Source organism: Mesocricetus auratus, unplaced genomic scaffold (assembly GCF_017639785.1).
Source record: "Mesocricetus auratus isolate SY011 unplaced genomic scaffold, BCM_Maur_2.0 Super-Scaffold_100003, whole genome shotgun sequence".
Lineage (NCBI taxonomy): Eukaryota > Metazoa > Chordata > Mammalia > Rodentia > Cricetidae > Mesocricetus > Mesocricetus auratus.
The window spans coordinates 116,248,969-116,276,907 of NW_024429188.1; the positions used below are offsets into that span (position 1 = coordinate 116,248,969).

The 27,939-nt window shown below is 37.6% G+C and overlaps 1 protein-coding gene across 1 annotated transcript; it reads left to right on the forward strand.

Moving 5' to 3' along the window:
- Positions 1-342: 342 nt before the first annotated feature.
- Pasd1 (PAS domain containing repressor 1) lies at positions 343-27,939 on the forward strand. The gene is made up of 14 exons (XM_040743922.1): positions 343-423; positions 4,533-4,622; positions 7,380-7,479; positions 8,626-8,775; positions 9,996-10,126; positions 11,530-11,603; positions 16,208-16,295; positions 19,307-19,478; positions 21,897-22,309; positions 23,275-23,424; positions 23,819-23,950; positions 24,039-24,127; positions 25,117-25,294; positions 27,329-27,939. The coding sequence occupies exons 3-14, from the start codon at positions 7,389-7,391 to the stop codon at positions 27,434-27,436; spliced, it is 1,776 nt and encodes a 591-aa protein (XP_040599856.1). The 5' UTR covers positions 343-423; positions 4,533-4,622; positions 7,380-7,388; the 3' UTR covers positions 27,437-27,939.

Below are 27,939 nucleotides of genomic sequence, written 5' to 3' on the forward strand. Positions count from 1 at the left end.
TTGACAGAACCAAAAGGGAACCTATAAGTTAGGTGATTTTCAATTCCATCATTTCTTTGTTTATAAGAATTGGTACTCTACAGTTGGAGTCTTTTCTATGATGTTAATTATAACTTTAGTCTGGCAAGACAGCTCATGAACATGGCATGAAAGCTGGAGGACTTGAGTTCAATCCTCAGAACCCACATAAAGGTGGAAGGAGAGAACTGACGCCTAAATGTTGTCTCTGACCTCCACATCATAATTTAATAAAATATTTCTAAATTATAAGTTTGAGGAATATAATATCAGTTGCTCATTATCTTAACGCAACACCTCTCATTTCTTTTCTGAAAAGGAGTATTAAATGTGAGAACCTATTTTGAACGAAAAAAAGTTCCTGTCTTCAATACCTATGAAGAATTTCATAAGACAGTTATTCAGGTAAGGGTGCTTACTTTACATGTAGATCACATACAATGCAAGATGCACTACAGCACTTTTCAAAGCATAACTGGAAAAGCGTATGTTTTTAAATAATATAACACGTGCTATAACAATATATATTCTTAGATTAAAACCTAAGTCACATGGGGGGTATCTTGTATCCTTTCAGGCACTTTTATTAAAAAAGAAAATTTGGTTTAGGGATCATATACTGAAATTTATGTTGTTAAGAGGCCTCAAGATGTATCATTTGAAATATGTCAATAGCTTTATCAAACCAAGTGCATACTTGAACATAATGGTGTGTGCTGTGAAACTGGAATAATTCCCTCCTCTAACACTTTTTAACTTCTGTCAGCTGTTAATAACTTCCATGCATTATTTTGACTCATGAAAAAAGTGGAGATTTTCTTTTAATTTCAGTTGAGACTTGGGATGTAGTTCAGTCACCACACTTGCCTAACTTATGTAGAATTCTGAATTCAATACCCTGATACCAATAAAAGTAACATAACAGTTTTGACTAACACATAATGATTCTCGGAACTGTTAGTTATATACTACAAGTATCTCCTCTCGCACAAACCTTTGGGTAATGGTACACTCAAACCAGTTTCATACTACAGCAGGTATTAAGATACTATTTGAAACTAATGATTCAGGTTTTTAATGATTATGGTATGATTCGAATTTTCTACTTTTCATGAGTCATCTTTGGTAAACTATAATTTCCTAAGAATTTGTCTATCCCATTACTTTCAATCTTAATGCCATAAAATTTATGATAATGACATCTAGTCGTATTGTTATGACTGAAGCTTCTGTAATGATATCTACTTTTTGCTCTTAAGATTGTTTGTTGACCTGGAGAGATAGATCATCCATTAAGAGCACTGGTTATTCTTGCAGAAGATCTGAGCTCAATTTCTAGCACCCACATGACAGCTCACAATTGTCTATAATTCTAGTTGTAGGGAATCTAATACCATCTTCTGGTCTCTATAGGAACAACACACACATGGTGCACAGACATATATATGAACACTCACACATACAAATGAATATATTTTTTAAAAAGTTAGTGCTTTTCACCGTGAAATTCACTTTATCAGAGGTTTATTACCAGTATTGTTCTTTTCAAAGAATTGACTTTTTACTTTCTTTTTAAAAATATCTTTGTTGTATCTTTATGTTTTGCTCTTCACCTCCATTCTGTCTCTCTGCAAATTTGATCATTTTAGACATTTATTTATAACATAAAATAGAAGCTTGCATTCTTCTTTCCCTGAGCAGCTTATTTCACTCACTAAAATATTTATGTGGTCCATTCATGTTGTATCTTGTGACAGAATTCTCTCTGAAGGCAAAATAATAGTCGCTTACACGTTATACTATATCTTGCAGAAGCTTTTATCTGTCAGTTGCTTGGAATATTTGTGAATCCTCTGTGGCTAAATCAAACAGTTGAGTTGGGATACTATATAAAGACAAGAAGCTTGGAATGGCATTGGTGGTATAGTGGTGAGCATAGCTGCATTCTAAGAAATGAGTCTTTTTAGCTGCAAGTTCAAAACTCTGTGTTCTTTTTTGATGACCCCTTGATTGCATTACTTGTGAGATGGATTCATGATGGAACTGGCTTCACAGTGGAGGTAGCATATGAGAGGCAACAATCATACTTTAAGAGAACGCCAGAAAATGAGGAGGAATCATTCTTCTTCTTCTGTAACAAACACCTGTAAGGAATTAACCATAGTCCCATAACAACTAAATTCATTACTAATGAATGCAGCATCCCTAGTGACCTCACACTATGTCTCTCCTTTTCAAGACCCTACCATCTCTCATATTGTAAAATGAGAATCAAGCTTCCAGTACAAGAGTTCTAGGAGGACTGGCCACATCCAAACCATAGCAGATTGCTTCCACTTTTTGGTCATTGTAAATAATGCTACTGAGAACATGGATGAAACAGCTATTTGAAGCTCTGCTTTCAACACTTTTGTATATGCCCAGAACCAGAACCACTAGAGTCTATGGTGTCCTCTAATATTTTGAAGACTGGTCATTTAGTTTTTCATAACTTCTTCATTTTAAGCTCTCAGTGTCAATATACAGGGGTTCAAATTCCTTCACAGTCTTCTCAAAACTTGTAGTCAGAGGCTTGTCTTCAGTTTTAGTTCCTTTCCATTTATATTTGCTTTGATTTCTGCTACTGGGCTTTGGTACCAGGACCTTGTATATCTGGCAAGCACTCTAGCAATATAACCACATGCCCAAACTCTTCAGTTGCGTTTTACCATGCAATACAACATTTACACTGATGTTTTCTTTTTCCTTTATGTTGAAGATGGAACCCAGGGCCTCACACACAATATAGAAATATTCTGCCATTGAACTATAGTCTCAACCCCTGAATTGATATTTTTATCATAGTGTCATTGGAAGACATTTTGATTATGTTTCACATCTCTTATCAGTTTTGAGTCTCTGGCTCATTCAAATTTTCAAAACCTTTGTTATCTGTGTTCCCATATTAAGCACACTTTTCATTTCTGAAAATCACAATGTTTTCTTTATACTCTCATTGTGCATTTTACAGTTTCCATGCATCCTTCATTTATAATAGATTGCCCTTCCCAATGTTTGTTACTTTGTTTTTACCATAAGGTCCTTTATTTGTAACTGTCTGTCTACATGAATTCTGTGAGCCAGTTCCTTAAAATAATCATTTTATTGCAGACCAGTGCTAAGGACTGCTTTGAACTAAATATTAAATTGGAGTTGTTGAAGACCACACAAGCAGTGTCTGGATTGCACTCTAAATTTAAGTTATTGTGGACATCTGATTAGTATTTCCTAAGGAAGGCCAGCTTTATTTGTCATCCTCTTCTTAGAATTGAAGCTGAGGCAGGCACACACATATCCATATCTCCTTTAAATAATCTTTTGGCATTTCACATGCTCTTTATGCCACCTTCTGGGAAACGAGGCTTCACATCATGGTTTCTGACGCCTTGTGCTATCTATTAATACACCTTTACTTTATTCCCAAGCTCTAAGTCATCTGTGATGGACAACTTTCCCAAGGTTCTAACATTCCTTAGGTCCTAGTGCCTACATTCATAGTCATCTGTGGTATATTGTCTCCCTTACTTTACTATGAACTTGGTCCTGCTATTGAAAGCAAGTTTCTTATTTTTATTTTATCACATATTAATTTCATGTAACAATGAGTTTCACTGTGACATTGCCATACACTTACATAATGTATTTTGATCTAATATGCATCCCATTGCCCTCTCTTGTCCCTTCCACTTCTCACTGATCCCTTTTCTCCTCTTGGCTACTCTCCTCTTCTACTATCATAGTTTGGAGGAGGAGAATTTCATGAGACCACACTCCTCTCTGAGAATTAATAGTTAATAGCAGCTAAGGGAGAGTGGCTCATGAGTCCTCAGATCCTCCTAAGGATTTCTAGGCAGTTAATGTTTGCTAAGGGAATTAGAGACATTTTCTTCTGGCTGTAACCACTGGAAATCTACTCAAAAACATATATAGAATCTGTCAACTATGCTCCTGTAAGCACCCCTAATGAAATTTGTAGAATCAAGTCTGAAAACAGTTTTATAGATTAAAAAATCATTTAAATGTTCCTTACAAGGAAGTATTTGTCTGCATACCAAATCCACTATACAGAAAAGTGATGTCAGTAACCATATTTACAAGTAGATAATTAGACTAAGCACAAATAAAAGTGCCCTTAAATGCTTAGCATTTAAAAATTAAATATGCTTGAAGTGTGACAATCAACACACAGTAATGAATCTTCCTAGCTTGTGTTGGAGAGTTTAGTACTAATAGGGTGTACTCTGAAATTTGTTTGTCTAAATTACACATCATTTGGTAAATATCTCGTGCTTAAGGTTAAGGAGATTCTGTGTAGGAGGCAGAATAATAGATTTTTATTAAATATGTGCTTACTTTTTGATATGTAAGAAATAAAATACATTTTCAGAATTCTGTTATAATTTATATACTTATAAATAAACCTATCGTTTTATTATTGTTGCTCTATATAATTATGTTATTATTCTCTTTATTAGTCATTTGAAAACATTTCAATTGTACTGAACATAGAAGGGACAGTTGTTTTTATATCGCAGAATGTGTCACCTCTTCTTGGCCATCGTCCAGTAAGTTCTTCCAGCTTTTGGGGGAAAGGGTCATTCTGGTTTGCTGTTAATAGGTTATTTCTTTTTAGCTTCATATAACTCACTGGTGTCTAACTATGCCCATTTCATCATCTTCTCCACTGGTTTCAGTGTTAAGTCAATAAAAATAAATTCTAGTTTCAGGATTTGAGGTAAGAAAATACAATTTCGATTTTTCTTGAGTTTTTTTTAAGAAGACTGGTTTTGTTTTACTTTGCCTGGAACTGATGAGTCACATACCTCAGGGTTTTTTTTTACTTTTTTTGTTTGTTTTTTGAGACAGGGTTTCTCTGTGTAGCTTTCGGGCCTGTAGACCAGGCTGACCTTATACTCACAGAGATCCACCTGCCTCCACCCGAGTGCTGGGATTAAAGGCGTGTGCCACCACATCCTAGCTCATACCTCATCTTTTAGGGAGGCCTGCATCTCCACACAAGTCAAGCATGCACTTTTTGATATAGCAGTTGCTTTGGAATCAGTAGCTAGCCTCTAAGTTCCTACTTTAAGGGAAGGCAGCTCTCACCAAGATGAATGTGGTATAGGGCCTGTTACATTCTGACTGAACAACAAGTGAAAGTCATGATTTATTCATTTAGGTTATGGCATTTATTGTAGGTCTAATTTTTCTGTATCTTATTTCTTATTTAATTGTTTTTAATCTTATACTTTTTAGTTTATGTGCACCAACAATTTGTCTGCATGTATGTCTGTGCACCATGTACAAACCTGGTGACTGTGGAGGTCAGAAGAGGGCATTGGATCCCTAAGAACCAGAATGATAGACACTTGTGAGATGCTATGTCAGTGTTGGGAACTGAATTCAGGTCCTATACAAAAGTAACAAATGCTTGTCATTTGTGGATGTACAGATTAAGATACACAGGACTAGGATACTATAGGTCAATTTTATTTGGTGAGAAGTCACTTACATGAGATACCGATAACCCACAAGTTCCAAATCCCACACACTCATGTACACACCTGTGACCACACCCATATATGTGTGGTTTACCATAGATGATAAAGAGTATGAAACCTCTGAGCAAACTATATAAAACAATGAGAATAATATCATAGCTAGCATTCTCAGAATAAGAAATCCTCATAAAGTAGGAAAAAGTAACTAATCTCAGCTGATACTGAATTTCATTTCATTAGAAAAAAGGTGAAGAATATCTGAGTTTGCCGTGAAATAGTTTCTAATCTACTTCCAACATAACTCCGGGATACCTGATAAACTTTATTATTTTCCATGCTTCAAGCCCTTCATGTGTGTGTGTGTGTGTGTGTGTGTGTGTGTGTGTGTGTGTGTGTGTGTGTGTGTGTTATTGGCAATTGAAAGCAGGACCTTGTTCATGCTAGGTGAGCTTACTCTTACTGAGCTAATTTCAAGCTCTCTGAATTACTTTTATGACGATATCCCCATTTCTTCTACCAATGAAAGAGCGACATGTCTTTTTGTTTTATATTTCACATCATATTTTTTGCATATCAGTTTGATATTTTGAATTTTCTGCAAGTTTAAAAAATCCTTTAAAAAGTAAACATACAAAATTAATGGATTTCATTATAGCTGTTCCTTCCTTCCTTCCTTCCTTTCTTTCTTTCTTTCTTTCTTTCTTTCTTTCTTTCCTTCTTTTTTCTTTCTCAGCAAGATAAAATAGTATTCTACAGTTCAGGCTGCCCTGAAACTCCCTATGTAGCCCAGGTTGTTCTTAGACTCAGGGCATTCTATTTGCCTTAGTGTCTTGAGTCCTGAGATTACAAGTATGAATCTTTTTCTAGCTCATTAGCACATTTTATACATATGTGACATACTGTATTCCTACTTACACTCATGGAAATTATAATTCATGTAATGTTCATCTTTGGTAATGTTTACTCCCTGTAAAAACATTAATCACTTCATATATAATATCTATAAGTAAGAACATTTCTGTAGCACATTTTGTATGATAGGTGGAAGTTGGGTTTGAGGCCCTTGTGGTGTAATTAAAAGAACAATAAACACGAATAAAATGGAGAATAATTTTTCATCTTGTAGGGAATAATGGAGCTGCACTATGTGTAAATATTTAGACAATGTCTGTTTGTGAGGTGATTGTTTAATCATTTGTTGGATGGGAAAATCAACGAAAGTTCAGGTTAATCAGATATAAACTAGTTTGGGGATTTGAATTGTATTTTATAAATCAGCCAATGAAAACTTTTTGTTGAAAAATAAGTATTTCTTTTTGGTATTGGGAATTGAGCATTCCCAATCAAAATAAACAAGGTTAGATTAAAATACATAGAGGGCTTGGGACTTGAAATTGTGAGGAAGGTACAAAAGAGAAAGGATTCACATCGAAGATGTCAAAGGAAGACAATGTGGGGGTTTCCCATCCACATTCAGTTGGTTGGATCAAGATCCAACACAACACTATGGATGAAGAGCTGAGATTTTTCCAGGCATGTAGCACAGAGGGAAAGAACACATGGTGATGATTACAGAGCCGGTGGTCTCTAAGATGGCTAGGGAAGACTTCAACTGCTTGTGGGAGATAATGTATAGGAAAACTGTGTCCAGAATGGATTGCAGCTTGGGTAATTGTTTGGGGTAATGAAAACTGGCTGAAGCACAGGACCTAAAGGGATAAATGGGCAAGGGGAAAGCTAAATTCACTCGTGATGAGGAGGCAGAACTGACTAATCATATTCATATAGAAAGCAAACTCTGCTCTCTCTTCCTCTCTCCAGGAAGATATTATGGGGACGTCTTTATTAAATATTCTTCTCAATGAAGAAAAAGAAAAAATATCTCAGAAGATTATTCTTGATCTTCCTTTGGCACAGTTTGGTATGTATACATGGTTTTTTTTGTTTTAATTTAATTTCCAGGTGTTGAGTGACAAGTAACACTCAATGAATAATTTCTTGCTTTCTTACCCCTTAGTATTTTTTGAAAAAAGTAGTCATTGTAGCTGATGATCATATATTCATTTTAGTTTCTAGCTTATAACATCAAACACTATGTTTCTAACATTCAAAAAATTCTCATAGGTGCTCACCCTCAGCTTAAGTACTAGTGACACTTGATGGATGCTGGTGGCGGGAAGTGGGTTTTCTTCAAGGATGTGGTCTCTGGCAGGCTGCCCATGATCTAGTGCAGTGGTTCCCAACCTTCTTAATGCTATGACTCTTTAATAATTACTCATGTCATGCTGACCCCAACAGTAAAATTGTTTTTGTTGTGACTTTGTAACTCCGATTTTGCTGCTGTTATGGATTATAATGTAAATACTTTTGTTTTCCAATGGTCTTATGTGATTCCTGTGAAACAGTCATTTGTCCCCCAAAGGAGTTACGACCCACAGGTTAGGAACCGCTTTTCTAGTGAATGCTTCACATTCAGAAGTATAAAGGTAGCACAAATTGGAATTGTATGGGGGTTTTTGGACACAAAATTGGAAAGGACTGAGTGGGGAATTGGATCTGGGAGGAGCTTAGAGGAGTGAGATATGAACGTGATAGAAATATATCACATGCATATATGAAATTATTAAAGAATCAATAAAAATAATTTATTGAAAAATCATTCCCCAACCCTGTGCTTTTCTTTACCCTATACCCTAATTATAGTAGTATTTCTCTAATTGCTGTAGTGTTATATAGACACTTATATATTATATTCTAGCTAGTTCCTTACTCTACATATGATAACCCTGTGAGTACCACCATTCATGGAAAGAAAATTGTGTCCTTTAAAATGTTGTCTCAAGCCAGGTGTGGTGGTGCACACCTTTAATCCCAGCAGTTGGGAGGCAGAGACAGTTGGATCTCAGTGAGTTTAAGGCCAGCCTGCTCTACAGAGTCTGTTTCATAACAGCCAGGGCTCACTCTGGAAAAACCCTTCCAAATCAAAAATGTTGCTTTGACTAAGGAATAATTTTATTGTCTGAAATCATCCATCTGACTATATAACTTTGTTTCTTGCTCTCTTTAGTTGGAAATCTTACTGAATTTTGCTGTTATGTAAGAAGAGGAAATGTAGGCCAGGATTCCCAGGGAAGATATGGTTACAGACGCATGCAAGAAGGAAGGGACAAATATGAGTATGTGAAATTCATCTTGTACCTGCAGGATTCTTATGATGGTAAGCAACCCAGCCCATGATCTTTAAATAATGTTCAGGAATGATGTATTCATGATTTCTAGCATACATGTTCTTATATTATTGATATTTACAAAAATCTCTTATACCCTTACACTCACAATTTCTTCCTACACTTATTAGACATTAAAAATCGTGAAATTTATAAGGCAGAGTCATATAGAAACATTGTAGATTACATTGCTAAAGGATGGCTGTCTCCTCTTACAAAACAAAATGAACTTTAAAACATAATCAAAAAAGTTTAATGCACTGTCAAACTTAAAGAGAACTCCATGAATACTCAAAGCTACAAATGCATTTTGTAGCTTGTAAATCACACCTCAGATTGGATTAACTGAGGTCTAGAATTCTAACATCCTATAAAGGGCAAATATGTAAAATATAGACCCTAAAGTTCTGTATAGTGACCTAGGGAAAGAAGTTTGTCATCTCTCCAAAATTTTCAATAGATAAAAATTATGCTGTTTCCACATTTATGTCCTGTGTGCTATGGAGCCTGGTGTATAATTTTTGAGATTTAAGGAAGTGTAAGCGGATAAATCAACATACATAATTAAAATTAACTGCTTCAAAGCCATAAAACATCTGAGGTAATCAGAGGTAAGATACACTTGGTGCTTCAGGTACCCAAATGTTTCTCATAACATTCAGGTACCCAAATATTTCTCATGTTTCTTGGAATTTAAAGGTGAAATATCTCTTTAAAATACTTAGACAGCCAGGCATTGGTGGTGCATGCCTTTAATCCCAGCACTCGGGAGGCAGGGGCAGGTGGATCTCTGTGAGTTTGAGGCTAGCCTGGTCTACAAAGTGAGTTCCAGGACAGGCTCCAAAGCAATACACAGAAACCCTGTCTTGAAAAACCAAAAAAATCCCACTTAGACAGATTCATGTATATTATGTATAATTACACACACACACACCATATTTCTTTTAGAAACTACCACAACAATCCATAGGGCAGCAGATTGACATAAGCACAAATTCGCATTTGATTTTCAGTATGAGTGCCTCAAATTTTGGTGCTAACCATCTGGGGAGCTGGAGTGGAATGGAAGGAAAACAAAGAAAATCTCATGGTCCAGAATCTTGAAAAATGCCAATGGGATGGTAAATAGCATTATAATGTGGCAGTGTGTGTCTCCTTGCTTATACAGTCTATCTTTTAATTTAATTACCATTGTGTCTACCTCCCTTAGAGTCATTTGTATTTTTTGGAAACTATGGTCCTAATAGCAGAAACATTTGGTCATCAACTACAAAGTTGTTATGGGAGCAACAGTACTATCTCGTGGGGACCATTTCAGTTCTTCGTACAATGGCCAAATCGGTGAGTATGCTGTATATTTCTCCCTCTACAAAGGGCACATCATTTTCACTTTCATCCTCTTGACATCAGTGCGCAAATTCAGTAAAGAAAGAACAAATTGTATATTTCTGTTAGGGAGTGAATTCCATGTAAACAGCTGCTCTCTTTTTCCACCTTAGATAGTTGATTGTAAAGACTGTTCACCTCTCAAAGGGAAAGCTATAATATAGAATCCAAGTGGTAGATTTAAATTCCTTTAGTTTATTCTTTGAATAACATGGGATACTTCTCATATCCCAGATATTATGGTACGTGTGGGTGAATACATAGAGGCAGACAATAAACAAAGTATTGATGGCAAATGTCATAAGGGTGAGAGGCGGTAGGGTATTTCTTTCTGGTGATTTGTGTTTGGAGTACAGGACCCAAAGGATGATAACGAAGGTAGTCTTGGCAGAGAGTGCCTTGACCCTAGTTTGGAGAGTTTGAAGGAACAAAATTGGTTATGTGCTTCAAATAAGGGAAAGAAGTTGGGGTATAGTGGAGGCAGGCAAGAGATATTGTACAGAACTTCACTATCTGTAGTAATGCATATGGGATTTGTACTAAGTGCACTGGCAAACAGAGGGGTAGTATGATCTGACATCACCAGGATGCTATATAGATGGATCATGAATCATAAAGAAACAAGAATGAAGTTAACCAGGTGTGGATAATAGTTCTGGATTGATTTTAGTCCAGGATTTGGGATTAATGGAAGCACTATCAGCAGATACAGGCAAGACTAGAGCATTGTAGACTGGGCAGTGTTAATGGCCCAGATGAGGTGCTGTTTAGCCTGTGGACCATGTTCCTATTGTGCTGGCATATTAGACCATTATGACATTCAACTGTAAAATAAACCCCTTCTATGTATTGAAGACAGTAAGGAGAGTGATATAGAGGGAAAATCTGAAGGAAGTTGATAGCCTCATTCATTCTTCCTTTGTACTAACCACCTGGGACCTGAAGTCTATTATCTGACATGAGAATTCAGACTTATCCCCAAGATTTACTTGGTGGATACTTTGGAAAACAAATCTAAAGAGAACAGACAGGTAGTGGTATAAAATAGTGAGCAGAGAACTTGAGTCAAAGTGAAATTCTTCTGGATCTACCAGTGTTAAGCTAAACCATTTTATGTATATACCTTGTTTTCATACCTGTAAACCCAGTGTCTTCCTCACACTGACACATGGATCAGTTGTTACTTGAATATGTAATGTATGTTATAAATGACAAGTAATTTTTTAGCATACAGATACATTTAAGTGCCAATTATGGGGCTGGGAAAGGGTGTAGCTCTACTCTGTACAAGGCTGTAGGTTTGGCATGCCAAAATGATGATGACAACAATGGAAACCAATATGCTAATTTTTCTTCAGGAACATCCCGTTGACATTAAACCTCCAGTTATAGTTGTTGAATCAGATGATGACAGTTTTATAGAGCACCGCAGGTAAGATGTAGCATGGCTGTAAGTAATGCAGAGCTGAAACCTTTTTTTGCTAAATAAAACCCAAGCAATAGAAAGATCATCTAAGGATTTTAATGAATTTACAATGACCAATTTGTTGGTCTGAACCTACCTTATCATTTAATATAATTTATTGTTTTCCAACAGAATACACATGATTGCCTTCTTATTTTTATTTTTAAAATATTTTATCTTGAAAAGTGCATATTTTCTTGTCTATCTATCTATCATCTATTTGTGTGTATGTTTGTGTATGCCAGCTTCCATATCTGTGTATTTTAATGTAAGTAAGTAGTCATGTAACCAGTGTATGTTGCATTATTTTCTAGATTGGTCCAATAATGGTCCTAGAAAAATGACATAAAAAATACAATATACATTTGAGGATGTGAGCCCAATTCTTGAAACCCACATGATGGAAAGAGAGGCCTGATTCCTGAAAGTTTTACTCAGTCTTTCACACAAATGACATACATGAATGCACACACACACACACACACACACACACACACACACACACACACACACAAATAAAAATTTAAAAAATAGGAATATTGAAAGTAGACATGGTAGCATTTGGAATATGGAGTAAGGAGAATCAATAACTCAGAGTTATACTAGCTGTCCCAGAATTCACTCTGTAAACCATGCTGGCCTTGAAGTCACAGAGATTCTCCTGCCTCTGCCTCCCAACTGCTGGGATTAAAGACATGTACCACTGTGTACAGCCTGCAAAGACAATTTGAAGGCAAAAAGTTCCCTTAAGGTCTCAAGAAAAGTTTAATCTTATCCTTTAAGAGAGTTCTGCCAAGCCAAATAAATGTAAGGTGAAAGATTAACGCCTGAAGTAGTTGGGGGGCCACAGGCGGCAGGCTGCTTGCTACCTTGAAAAAATTCACAGTTGGGAACAGATTGATAAAAAGTAACAATGTTCTGCAGTCAAGACACAAGGTTAAGAAAAATTCAGGGATGACCGGAAGTTTTCAGTCTTCAATGATTGGTTTACAATGAGGGAACGGAGTCTGGGTCTAGTACAGTTGTCTGTTGGGTTTGCAACTAGAAGCTCTCAAAGCCCCGAAAGCCTGCAAAGACAGACTTTTGGATTCGCTCATCTATAAATTCACAACGAGGAACACTACAGAGACTGAAAGTGGATTAGTATTTGCCTCTGGCCAGGTATTGCGGGTGGATGGGGACAAAGAGGAATGATTGCTAGAACAGTATATAGTCTTTTCCCAAGATATGAAATGTTAAACTCACTTGGGGTTGGATATTTCTCCTAGTGTTTTGACCAGCAAATGCAAAGCCCTGAGGTCAGTCACCAGCACAAAAATAAATGCTTAAAGGACTAAAAACCTCAAGGGAGTAAAATTACTCCAACCACTGTATGATCATTGAATTAATAGCTTTAATTGAATTGTATGAAATGCAAATTGTATGAAAGCTTTTTTTCCCTGGGGCTGGGAATGAAGGAAGCATAAATCTAGAGTAGTTAATATCACATGCCTATAATATCAAACTTGAGAGGTGGTGGCAGGCAGATCAGTTTTTAAAAATTATGTGTCTGTATATTTTGCCTGCATGTATGTCTGCACACCACAGGTATACAGGGCCCATGGAGGCCAGAAGGGGTTTGAGATATGCTAGAACTGGAGTTACAGACAGTTGTGAGCTGCCATGTCTGTGCTGGGAATTGAACCTGGGTCCTCTGGAAGAGTAGCTGCTGAGTCATCCCTCCAGCCACCAGATGAGAATTTTGAGGTCTCCTTTGGTAACATACTGAGTTTAAGGCTAGTTTGGGATACATGAGATCCTGCATCCAAAAGAAAATCAACATGTATGTGTGTATATATGTACATAATACATATATGTGTATGTATGTTTGTTTCTTAGAATTTTATTCAAGTATTTTTTATGTTTAATTTTTTTCACCCTGAAAATCAAACCAGGAAGAGTAAATATTAAACATTTCATGTCCAAATCATATATGCAAATGGATGCAATGACTCATTAACTCGATTTTTTCTTATTTTATCTCCTCTGAATGCATGTAGAATTTCCCAGGTATCATTTATCATATTTACTGTTAGGTTATTTCATTTTTTGTTTTAATGTTTTTTAAAGCCTCATTTATTAACACACTCCAGCCTCTCATATTTTAGAGTAAAGGGATTTTTCTGTTGTTTGGTCTCTCAAATACAATCCTGCTTTTTGTGTTCATGTGGTTTACAATGTTAGGATTAACCAGGATTTTACACTTGTTGGCTAAGTACTCTTCCACCGAATCACACCTTTAATCCTAAGACACGGTACATTTTAAAATTAGGCATACAAAATAGGGGGTTTACATTATGACGTTTACATACAATCTACCATTATATAAAATAGATTTTTTTCTTACATGAAATCTTTTATTATTTTTATCTGTTCTTTTTTTCCTCTTCATTATTTAATTTAAGTTAGAAACAAGCTTGTTTCATATGCCATTCCAAGCTCTCTCTCCTTCCCTCCTCCCCTGCCCTCCCCACCAGGCCCTCCAGTCTCCCACCCAACCTCAAGTCCGATCCCCAGGGAGGGTGAGTACCTCCATTGGGGATCTCCAGAGTCTGTCATTTCATCCAGGGCAGAGCCTAGGCCCTCCCACAAGAGTCCAGGCTGAGAGAGCATCCCTCATTGTGGGATTGACACTCAAAGTCTATTTGTACGACAGGAATAAATACTACCCAAGGCCCCATAGATTACCTAGGCCTCCTCACTGATACCCACCTTCAGGGGATCTGGGTCAGTCCCATGCTTTCCATACAGCCATCAATATGGGGTCCAAGAGCTCCCCCTTGTTCAGATCAACTGTTTCCGTGGGTTAAACCAACCCAGTCTTGACTCCTTTGCCCACCACTTCTCCCTTTCTTACACTGGATTTCAGGAGTTCTGTGTGGAAACAGAAACTCCATCCAGAGACTGAAGGAAGCAGATGCAGACACCCACAGCTAAACACTGAACTGAACTCCTGGAATCCAGTGTTAGAAAGAGAGAACTGATGGGTAAAGGAGTTAAGACTGGGCTGGTTTAACCCACATAAAATAGATTTTAATTTAATATTCTTACTATTTTTTGAGAATTTCACACAATATATTTAGGCAATATTCACCCCAACTTCTCTTCCTAACATTTCCTAGATTCATTCCCTCACTTGTGGTGATATATTGTTTATGATTTATTAAAACTTGCCTGAGGGTTCAAAATGCAAAGCTAGCCACAAGTCATAGAGGCAGGCAATGGTGACACACACCTTTAATCTCAGGACTCAAGGCCACACTGAGCTACATGAACTTGATCCAGTTTAAAAGAGAAAAAGTTCACACAAAGGTGAGCTTAGCACCTGGGATCACATGCCTTTATTTCCAGCATTTGAGGTATGTAAAATAGGAACAGATATTCAATTGGGGGCGTTTTGGTCTCCAGCCACATTCAAGCAATTAGTCTCCAGCCACAGTGAGGGCAGGAATGCTTCAGCCTGGGTAGAGGTAAGAGATACTGGCTTGGTTGCTTTGCTTCTCTGATCTTTCAGCTTGAACTCCAATATCTGTCACTGAGTTTTATTTTTCTTGTTATAGTCACCTTCTCCCCCTCCCCCTCCCAACTTCATGGCTTCTTTTGTTTTATATATTCTACTGACTCTGTTTTGTGCTGGCTACATACTCATGGATTTGGGGCTGTCTATTAAAACTTGTTCAGTCTACCAATGGTCATACCCTTAAATAAAACTGATAATCCCTTCTCCAAAAGCCACCAACTCTCAACAGCTCAAGTTAGAAATAGATGTTTATAAGCCCTTCCCCACTCCACTCTACAATGTTGACTGGCCTGATCTTGTGTAGGTTTCACACAGGCCACACCACCACCATGAATTCATGAGTGCAGTGATCCTGTCATGGTCAAGATGACAGTTTTCCTCTTGATCTCTGGCTCCTACAGTCTTCTTGCCCTAACTTCTGCAACAGTACCCAAACCTTGGGTGCCAGGGGGTCATATAGATGTACAATGTAGATCTAACACTTCAGTAACACTTATTCTCTGCAATTTGACCAGTTGTGAGTTCCTATGTTAACCACTGAATACTGCACAAAGAAACTTCTTTGATAAGTTCTTAGACATGCACTAATCCATGGGCATAACAATATGAATTTAGAAAGCAGTTTAATACTATGTTCATTTAGCAAAATAATGGCAAGTAGATTCACCCCTGGGGCTGGTGAGCTCCCTGGCCTTGTGTCCTTGGTTAGATTTAAAGTATTAGACATGTGTTTTCCTCCTGTGGTGTGGCCTTCAATCCAGTGAGAAATTTGTTGGTTATTCCCATAACATTCATGCCACTATTGCAGACATGGACATATCTTTCTATGACAGTCATTAATATTGATCACAGTGTTCACAGCTGGTAAGACCTTTGATGACTTTTTCCTCCATTTTTCCTCCATCAGCCTATGTAACTCCTTCCATTACTGTGAATGCTAGCCAGCAGAGAGGAAGCTTCCTCGCCAGTACACAACACATTTTAATAATGATATCTTTATGGCTTTATTAAGGTGTGTAAAACGACGCAGGGGGAGTGAAACTGAAAGAAATTGCCAGGCTGAAAATGTGAATATGGAACATCGTGAATCATCTCCCGAAGTAAGTAAATTGACAGCCATTGAGTAGAACCCTGGGCCTTTATCCCTGTGATGTTATTATTGATGTAATGTGTGTTGCCAACAGAAAGACTTTCATTTCAGTGACTGTATTGTGAGCATGGCAGCATCCTACAGTATGCTTTTTTTTTTCTTATCGTAAGTAATGACCATGCTTAGAATAGTCCCTTTGATAAGTTAGAAAACAATCAAGCCAAGTTCCTTTCCAGAAGTTATTAAAAGTGTTTATTTTTGTATTTCATAAATAGAGCTTGAAAGTCGGGCTTCTTGGCTTATATGCATGTAATGCTAGAACTCAGGGCTCTGAGGTAGGAAGATGGCTGCAAATTTCAGACCAGCTTGAGATACATAGTGAGTTCCAGGATATCCTGGCCTAATAAGTTATATTTTATCTCAAAAAACTTTATCAATGTATGGGAAAATGCTCAATGGTTAATTGAGCTTCCCGTGTGACCATTAACACCCAAATGCAAGTCCCCAACACCTACATAAAAATCTGGGTGTAACTTCTCACACTTGTAACCCTCACTCTGTAGAGCAGTGGATCTTTACCTTCCTAATGATGCTACCCTTTAATACAGTTCCTCAATGTTATGGTGACCTGCAACCATAAAATTATTTTCATTGCTATTCATAACTGTAATTTTTCTAGTTATGAATCATAATGTAAATTTTTTGGAGATAGAGGCTTGCCAAAATGTTGTGACCCACAGTTTGAGAACCACTACTGTAGAGGGTGGAGACAAAGAAAACTGTTGGAACTTGCTGAGTGCCAGCCCTAGATTATATTCAGCAAGAAGTTTGTACTCAAAGGAATAAGTTAGTAATAAAGCAGGGCACCCAGTGTCATTCACAGGCATATTGCTGTTTGCTGCACTAGACTCTATGAGGAAACTTCAGACAGTATTACACATACCATTATGGGCAGTGTATTATCCCTAATTAATTTTGCTTGTTCCTATCCTTTCCCTAAGGTATTTCATTATTATCATTCATTCTCCATTCTTCACTTTTTTACTGGAGTGAGTCAATTAGGGATAAACATTAATGCAAATATAAAACCTGGCCTTCTTCTTGGTCTGAAACTGAACTCCAATACAATATTACAATAAAACTTGAAGAAGAGAGGTATAGAAGAACAGACATTTCCCAACGGAACTCAGTGAAGTTGTCCCTCCTTCCTTGCCATTCCATGCTGCATGTAGCCTAGGTGATATTATGAACCCACCACATTCATACATATGAAACAAAAACTAACACATGCTTTTGTAAAGGAAGGGACTTGTATGTAAATAGCATACACCCAGACTAGAGTTAGCCACTGACTTAGCGTACTCTACCCAAGCACAACAGACTTAAAGCTTCCACCTCTGAAGAACTTATGGTGAACCTAGCATTTTGTTCAGAAAAGTACAAAACAGAGGAAATAATATAGAAGACTAAATGGAGATATAGAAGACAGAGGGGGGCACAAAACTCAAATTGAACTTTAAGCAAAATGACACCAAGCAAGATGAATGGCAGTTGAATATCAGGTCAACAGAATATCTTTCTAAGTAATGAGAAGATTGCCATATTTCCAATATTGTATTAAGTAGTACAGATCACAGAATACTTAATCAGTCAGGTTATGCTTGTTTCCTGAAGGTGAGATGATCCAAGAAACAAGTTTCTAAAAGAAAAATTGTCATAGATCTATATCTTAAGCCAACCCTACCCAACCAAGCAAACCACCACCATGAAACTAAACTAAGTATTTAGGCAGAGATGTACAGAATTTGCCTGATGAACACATTTCATATGAAGAGTGGTCCATGTGCTATTCAAAGCTGATCAGGTTGTTAAGGAAATAGAACTAACTATACCACTCATTGAGAATAAAATATGCAAATTCCTACCTTATTAAGCAATGTCTGGCATGAGTTTTTTACTTTTGAAGATGACCAAAATGGTGACCACTAGATTCTGAGAAGATAGCTTATTCCATAAAGTGCTTGCGTTGCAAAGACAATGTCTTGAAATTATCCCCAGAACACACCTCAACATGGTATACATAACAGCATGGTGTTGTGGACTTATAATCCCAGTGCTGAAGAGGCAAGCGCAGGCAGAGTTCTGGGGTTTATTGTCCAGCCAGATTAACTTCAACAGTGTGAGAAACTAGACTCCTATGGTTGTCATGTAGCTTCCAAATGCATGTTCATATGTGCACAAACACCCACAGGTATGCATGGGTATACACATACACACACAAATTATCTGTAGAAACAGTATTTTTAATTTTCAATTTTAATATTTCTAAGCTGATGTTAGGCTATTTTATATACCCTTGCAATGCTGAACAACAAGCTTCTCTGCTTGCTCTTGCAGTGCTGGGCTGCCACAAAGAGTAAAAATGTCCATTTGCCACATGGTCATGAGCTGCCATGTAGTTGGTGGAAATTAAACTCAGGTCCTGTGGAAGAGCAAGCAGTGTGCTTGAGCATTGAGCTATTTCTCCAGTCCCATTAAATTCTATTTTAACCTTAGATAACTTTCTATTTAAGACTAGTTTCTTGGTAAGTAGCCTGATCCCAAGTTGAGCATCCATAAATGGTTTAAAGCAGCATTTGACTAAAACATAAGCAACCTTAGGGAAACTGACAGCAATGGTTTCCTTTTCTACAGCCAAAATACTCTTACTGATACCATCCCATTTTATCAGCCTAAAACATTAATCATCTCACATTTGGCTTTCACTTGCAGGAAGCATACTCTGCATGTGCAGGAACTGGGGGAAATCCCATCAGTGTCTACAGCCCCACAGTTTTTGAAGCTAGGAACCTTACAACAATTATTTTTAAGGATATATGTGAAGATCTTGTCTTGGCTCTTCAATTGATTGAAGCATGTTTGAAATTATGTTTGAAGTCTGAGGCTCTGCCTGTGTTTCCATTTGTTTGTGTCTTATTCTGTCTGATTAGTGAAATGTGTTCTCTTCTTTTGGAAATTCAGGTTGAGATTATAGATGTTCGACCAGCCATTCAGAAAATTCCACTTGAATTAGGTCTGCCCAGGACACAGTCTCAATCAAGTATATGCTCAAATATAAGTATAAATTCAAACAAGAGCACAACCACAAGCAATTCGTCCACAGATTTTGCAACATCAGCAGCATTATCATCACGTAGGTACACCCAGCTATTTGAATGTGGACTAAATAAATGAGATGACCTTCAAGGTGGTTGCAAGGCTTAAAATATAGTGTCCGGTTTATAATGGTATGAAATTGTAGGTGTCAAGTCCAACTTTGCTCATTTTCTGTAAATTTTTTGAGATGGCGATTTCAGAGCAATAAAATAAGTATCTTCTTACAGATTCAAGCAATTGGGACTCTTATGCATTTTAGAATTCCCAGCTAGAAATGTCCTCCTTCCTGTTTAATTAGTATTATTCTCTTGCTTTTGATTTTAATACTGCAAACATTGTGGTAGACCTGTCTTTGAAGAAATAACAGTTTATCATTTATGTACACACAGTCTATTTTACTGCAGCAACATATTTCTGTGGGTTTTGTTGATGTTTTGGGACAGAGTCTTGATGTATAATTTACCCTGTTCTAGAAGTCACAGCAATACTTTTCCCTCCACTTCTGAGTGCTAGAATGACTGAATTACAGGCATGTGTTTTGCCAGAAAATTTTAATGGAAGTGGAGGTGAAATGAGTTAATCCCTCAAAAATACTGCTGTTCCTTTTATGCATTTTGGTAACAAAGTCCTAATTACACAATTGTATAAAAACTGCAACACTTGAGAAAATGACAGGTATCCTTTTACCATGTGTATCTTATTACAGAGATTTATATTCTGGGATTTTCATGTATTGTGGTTAATCTTTTATTTTGTTCTTTTTTCTCAGTTCCAGATGTAGTTTCAATGTTTAAATAGTTTTTAAATTTTTAGTAACAACACATCCATTATTTCTGTAAGTTTCAGAGCTCTATTCCAAACGATGTTTTGAAACAGCACAAGGGTGTGTGTGTGTGTGTGTGTGTGTGTGAGAGAGAGAGAGAGAGAGAGAGAGAGAGAGAGAGAGAGAGAGAGAGAGAGAGAGAGAGAGATGTTTTACCAACTTATCTGGATTTATGTTTACGTTGTAGGTTTGTTCTGTGGAATTATATTCATTACTGTTAAACTAACTGTGGACAAATCCTTCTAAGCTCTCACAGCTGTCCTTTCCAGTTGAAAGAGAACATCCAAATATCTAGCAACAAACTTTGAAATTGAGCAGCTTCTGGGTCCCTTTCGCTAGCTTACTAATATTTATTTGATTTTTTCATTTGGAACCAGAAAATTGCAAATATACTATTACAGTGCAAAAGTGACTAGGAAGTGTTTCATAATAGAAGACTTTAGTCAAAATTCTGACCACTGAAACTATCAAGAAACTAGAATTTTCCAAAATGACTAAAATGGAGAATCCAAAACTAATATAATGCTTGAAGAACAGTTTGCTTGTGTCCCTAGCATTATGGTGAGGTTTGCATCCTGAAGCTGTACAGAGAAGTTGGGAAGTGCCTAGTGGGTCACTCTGCCTGATCCTGATGTTTATATTTTATAATTTATTTAATTTTTGAGTAAATTCAGGCTTAGAGAAACATTTCAATTCAGTACTCAGAAGGTAGAACCAGAAGGATCAGGAATTCAAGGCCATACTTGGCTAAACAGTGAGTTCAAGGCCACTTTGGGATTCATGAGACCCTGTCACAAAAAAATAAAATAATTGAGTTGAAAGAACATTACAGAGAAAATGAGCAAAAGAAAGAAATTCTAGCCACTTTGTTCTGATCCCCTTAGTGCTGCACATCACATACTCAAAACACCATTGGGTTTCATGCTTCTTCCTAATGTGAAGCCTTTTCTATCTGGCTTATTTCATTTAGAAATGTACAGTTAACAACTTTACATGTCACAGAAGGAAACAATGATCCATTTTATTGCACTTTATGAATACACTACAGGATCTTAATCTGTCCATCAGCAGAAGGGACTCTGGGTTGCTTTCAAGGTTTTGATGACTATGAATAATACTATTACAAACATTTTCCCAGAAGTTTTGTGTGAAACTTTTAGTATGCTTAGGTAAATTCCTGACTGTGAGACTGCAAGGTCTATAGGAAGTATGTCAAATGTATTTTCAAAATGATGTAATAATTCTTTGTTATTTTCTTCCATGTTGCTTCTTTACTCAGCTATTAAAGCAAAGGTGTATTTCAACACTTACATAGTGATCTGTAACTTATTTCAGCTTTATTATTTGGAGGACACCAAATATCCCAAAGTAGAGCCCAAAAAATGTTGCCATGAAAGGTTACTAATAGCTGGGCTGGATTTTAGCACTAGTATAAACTTGGACAGAGAGAATGTCAGACATTATTTGTCCTTTATTTTAAGATATGAATGGCTTTAAAAATACTGTTCTCTGAATGATTCCTAGTACCTGGCACATCTTCTTAAACATGAAATTAAACCATACTGTCCTGTTATATAAAGCTGGCACACTTTACTGTTACACTCACGCTCTCCTCTTTGCTTTTTTCCTTAGCCTATATGGTAGATCCAAAGAACATGCTAGAGCCTGTGGACATAGAATTTGAAGTAGGTTCAGAATTTCTTCTGAGTGACAGCGAGGAAGAACAGACCTCCTCAGAACATAGAGAATTCAGCCATGAGAATGTGAAGAAATTCTTGGAAGAGGAGAAGGGCTCCAATACCAAGGAACACGTTATTGATGAAACTCCTGGTTCTTCTTCAGATGAAGATTGCTACATAATAGATGATATTGAATACCAAAAAGGCCCTAAGATTTCAGAAACCATCGTGGACCAAGGACAAGAACATCAAAAGACAGTTGAGACAGCCCCAAAGTGTCCAAGCCCAGTAGTACAGCCTGTGCGTCCAGAGGCAGTGGTGGAACCTATGGTACGCAAAGATTTGCCAGCCTGTTATGTAGTTGAGGTACATTTGAAAGTCTTTCAAAATTAATTGTTCCCTTTTGGATTTGGATAATCAATTTTATATTAGACAGCATTTGTAAATATATAGGATGAGCTTTGTATTGGTTATGTGGAATTGCATGTACCTATTACAGACCCAAATCAAGATTCTCCATCTGCAATGTCCAAAGCAGTCTTCACTATTAACACTAAAAGCTAATAGACAGGTGTTTCAATTTAGCCTCAGCAATATAACAATGGCAAGTTCGTGAGCCTTGGTGTCTTCATTTTTGGAAAGGCCTTCTTGCCTTATAGGGATTTCTGGAGTACCACGAAATTTCTTTGAGAGATTTAGGAAACCTATGTGAATATATTTGTCCCTTAAAAATGTCCTTATACTAAAATGTCGTGGGTTTTTTCTTCTTTTATTTATTTATTTATTCGTCTATTTAATTATTTAATCTATTTATTCATTTATTGGTTTTTCAAGACAGGGTTTCTCTGTATTGTTTTGGAGGCTGTCCTGGAACTTGCCCTGTAGAGCAGGCTGGCCTCGAACTCACAGAAATCTGCCTGCCTCTGCCTCCAGAGTGCTGGGATTAAAGGAGTGTGCCACCAACGCCCTGCAAAAGTGATACCTTGAAGATGCTGGGGCTCGAACCTGGGACCTCATATATGTGAACTATATGCTCTACCGACTGAGCTACATCCCCACTCTTTTTTTAATTAATGCACAATTAAACTCTCAGTGTAGATATGGTTTTAAATTCCTGAAATAATCAGTAACAGTTCTGCAATCTGGCTGTGTACAGGAGCTGAGGAGAGCCCAGCCAGGTCTTAGCAAGGGCCAGTGTGGCTTCTAAACTTTGGAATTTTTCTATGGGCTTGGGTAAACAATTCTTGTCCATGTTCAATGTGTTTTGTGCAGTAAGAAAAGGCATGACCTAGCAGCAATACTTTTGTATTTTTGTGTCCTTACAAACACAGCCAAGAAGAACACTTGACTTGCAGTGTCCACTTTTGAGGGAAAGGTTTGCCCCACTCTATGACCCACAAGTGAGGACACAAATCTATGATTTGAGTACAAACAGGTCGTTTGAGGAGGAACTACCTTCTTACAGAGACATTGAAGAAGAGGTATGAAAAGTCCATTTTACTTTTATAACTGAAAGGTGATTCTATTTACATAAGAAATTTGATTGGCTTGGTTTACTTGGCTCAGCCTACCCCATAGACTGTAGATGAATTGCCCCAGAGAATTTAAAATATCTGTGCTAAGTAGACCTGATTACAGACTCAATGACATACACATGCTTCTGCAGGTGTTCTAGATTCTCTCATATGTCTGTGAGCCAGTGGCATGTCTGTGATTAGTGTGTTACCAAAGCAGTCAGTAGTCCCCATAGCTCAGTATGCACAGACACTGGACTTCCATTATTTTGGGGTTCATTTGAATGTTGTTCATTTCTGGGGGTGCTTTTTCAGGCATCAAGGTATTTTTATGTTTGTTTTTATGCATCAATACCTGCAGGAAAGGGAACGAGAACAATGTGAATATGAGTTGGCTCAATGTACTGAGATGTTTCACAACTTACCATATGAACAGCCAACAGCACAAATGGAGCAAGGGCAAGAAAATCAGGTATTTCAGCCACAAGATCAGGTACAGGAACAGCCAAAGCCTAAGATGTCAATAAGCGGATTGTGGCATACCTGTATCTTTTTACAATAACTTTGTTGTTTGTGTGCAGGTGATGGCTGTTATTAATGACCTGGGACCAGTTTCCATTAATTTCTTTGGAAGTGATAACTCTGAGTATCCACAAAATGAGACACATAGGTAAGCGATGGATGGACTGGGAAAAGGTTGGAGGCCACTGCTCTTCTCCCTGTTCCTGCCTATATAGTGCCTATCTCAGTATTTGTTGTTGAAATGGAGGTTCTTCCAGAAGGATTAGATAAAACAGCCTAAAAACTAGAGATTTCATATATAAACCTTGAAATCATTTGGCTTCAGTGCTCAAGTCCAGATTCTCAGCACAGGGTGTTTGTAAAGATGCTTTTAGTGACCACAGCTGGGTAATTCTGAATTTCATGTTCATTCTTCAACTTCTCAGGAATGAAACCACTAACCATGAAAACCAGGGAAGTAGATGGAGATGATTGTTACATGCTGTGAAGAGGCAACAGCATATAAAGGCTGAACATGGATCATGCAGCATGAAGGCATGCATGCATTCTAGACCAATAATAATGACTTTTAAATGACATTATTTAACTACTTTTAAATGAACGCTGCCTTACTGAAGCAGTATCTCAAAAAATTTGCGACTTTCCATCTAACCTTACATATGTTGACTCTGTCATGTGAAGTGGGCCAGTACCATGTTTTGTGATGCTTCTCATCATCAGAGCCTACCTTAAGAAGGATTAAAGTACAGATTCAGGATCTTTAGTGAGGCTTTGCAATCCATATCATTCTCTGAATTGCCCAAGCCTTTGCTTGTTTAAAAAGCCCTGGACTTGATGCTAGGAAATGTGCCTTGCAGGCATTACTCAGCCACCTGGGGTAGCCATTTTTAGCCAAATGGAATGGAATTTAGAAGGCCACAAAGAGCACATTAATGGTGGAACTATTTAACACAAAAGAAATTAGGTGAAACAAATGACTTGACTGTAATGTATCTCAGCATCTGTGTTCATTTTACCTTGGCAAGTTCTTTCACTAAAAACGAATGTGCACCCAATGAAGACCAGGAGAATTTCTCATGAGCCATCATTCTTTGATTCTTTGATCTATGTCACTGTTCTAAATTTCTTCTCTTACAGATTTTGGGATAATCATGTTGATCATACTCTTCCAATGCTGCATGTCCCGTCGACAACACCAATTCCATATCAACCAGTAGCAGCAACACATCCACCACTGGCAGCAACAAATCCCCCACTGACAGTGACATACCAGTCATTGGCAACATTGTCACCTCACCCATCTGCAAGGTCACATGTAAGTGATCCCTAATCATCTAAAAGTCTTGATTCAAACATACCTGACCAGGGGACCTCAGAAAGTTTCATGCAGCTATGGAATAATGTCATGAACCTCATTGCAGAGCATCATCATTTAGTAAGCGTCAACAAGCCTTGGCTTTACAGCCAAAGAGAAGCAACATGGTAGATATATCTTATAGTTTTGTTTTGTTTTGTTGTTTGTTTGAGGTTTTTTTTGTTTTTACTTTTGGATCAGGAGGAATTCTGGGCCTGTTCTTCATGAGAGGAAAACCGCTAGGAATATGCTCTTTGTTTGAAATTCAGACTTGAAAGCATCATCAATTTGAAGGAAGTTATTATACATATGATGGCAGAATTCACTGCCGAGTAACATCATTGTCTACCGGGATCCTTGTATAACTGAGCTGCACATATAGTTCTTAAATACAACCTAACTTACAGTATTCTCCAGTGTAGATTACCGAATGAAAGTGAGACAGATCTCATTTTTTTTGTTTTACAAGACACGGTTTCTCTGTATTGTTTTGGAGGCTGTCAGTCCAGCCCAGCCTCGAACGACACACCTCATTTTTAATGTCAAACTCATTGCTGAGTTTAGATTCCTTTCTGGAATTACAGATTTTTTTTAGTTTTTTTGAGACAGGGTTTCTCTGTATTGTTTTGGAGCCTGTCCTGGAACTCGATCTGTAGACCAGGTTGACCTCAAACTCACAGAGATCCACCTGCCCCTGCCTCCCGAGTGCTGGGATTAAAGGCGTGCGCCACCAACGCCCAGCCTTGGAATTACAGATTTTATAATCCTACAGTACTGTCTAGGACCTACCTTGGGTATGTCTCACTATATTGAAGAAAATCCCTGAAGTTCCCTTTTGCTGAGTGTGTTTAGCATTCACCTATAAGGTGCCTTATGTTAGGCATGGCAGACACACTTGGGGACCATCTGTAGGGACTGAGCTTGCAGTATAAACAGTGATCCAAAGGACAACAACTTAGGACTTCATATAAAGTCTCAGCTACCCTATGAGGAGCAGAAACATTTAATTTGACAAATTAACAACATATACAAAAGTATTTTCATTGTAGAACATGGTCTACCATAAACAAAAACAGTAATGAAAAGAATTATTAGACATGCTATATGTTTAGAAATTCTAAACAGCTAAATGACCAACTGAACCATCAGTGCCACCAGAAATTGGATCCTTATGAGGAACTTTTTAAATTGAGATCAAAATGAGCAAATGGTCTAATGGGCCTATTAGCAAAGTAGACTCCAATATTACCCATTTTCTTGCCTATTACCAAGACAATGATGATCTTGAATGGGGCTCCAATAGTCTAGTTGTCATCAAGTTGATCTGATAGACCAGGCCAGTGAACGTAGAGTTTCGGATAGCTTTATCATTGGAAGAGATGTAGAGTAGGAGCATCAAGGGCTTTACCACAAGGCCACACTATTCTGACTCAGCTCTGATTTCTGGTTATGAATGCCCTGATCTTCAACTGTCTGCTCAGATTGAAGCCCAACACCTATTCCATCTTTTTTCTCATTCACCACATTTGGTTCCACTTACTGGGTCCAGTAATACTTCAAAATATATTCAAAAAAGAGTCCTACAACTGACATCTTTGTAACACTGCCTTTGTACTTGTCCTCCTCCACTCCCTAGTGGGAGCTGACACCTCTTCTTATACTCTGTGAATGGGGAAATGCAAGTCCAAGGCTACAGGTGGCCTTGACTAGGTCTGGCCATAGAAAAGTGAAGGCCCAGACACATGCTGTAGCTTAAACAGAAATTGTTAGTTCTTGGGACTGTGGATAATCCAAGAGGCAGCTGGCTGAAAGAATGGGACAGGCCTCACATCTTTCCCAGTTCTCTCCTGCTAGCACCCTGTAAGACCCTACTGCAAAGGTGTGTGTAAGTTGCTCCTTAGTTTGAAATAAAGAGATTCTCCTATCACCACAAAATGGGTCAAAGAACTCTAACAAAATATTTTACTTTACCACCCTCCCCCTCTTTTTTTCCAGTTTGCTTCTTCTGACTACCTAAGAGAAGATGGGCCACATTTTGTGCCTCCTGGTCAAGCAAATTCTGGTTATTTTGTGATTGAAGAGGACATCAATCCTCATCCATGAGGGGAAGATGAAGCAGAAGACAGACCACCATGGTCTGTGTGGGAAAGGGACATATAAAGTGGGCAGAGTCCCTTTGCGGGAGAGGGAGGGTGGATTATTTTTTCTCTACTCAAAAATTGAATTTGTGGTTATTTTTAAGCATAGTCAGTTTATTGGAAATGATGCTGCATAAGCAAACTGTCACATCCAACTTTGGGTGTGATAACAAGTATTCACTAGCCCTTTTATGTCCCACAATATTTCGTGTGGCAAGCTGATTTCAATGGGCAGAATTTCAGGAGATTTTTTTGACAAAATAAAAAATGCCTCAGCAGTTTGCAATATAGAAAAGGCCATTCCACCATGTCTTTTCCCCAAATTCTGGGGCCTTAATCTTAATTTGTTCCCACCTTTCTTCTGTAACCCTATAGCCCTGCTATGTTAGATAACATATGTTAAATAGATATTCAATTGTGAGAAATTAATATCTTCACAAAATAAGATACATCTTTGCTTAATAAACA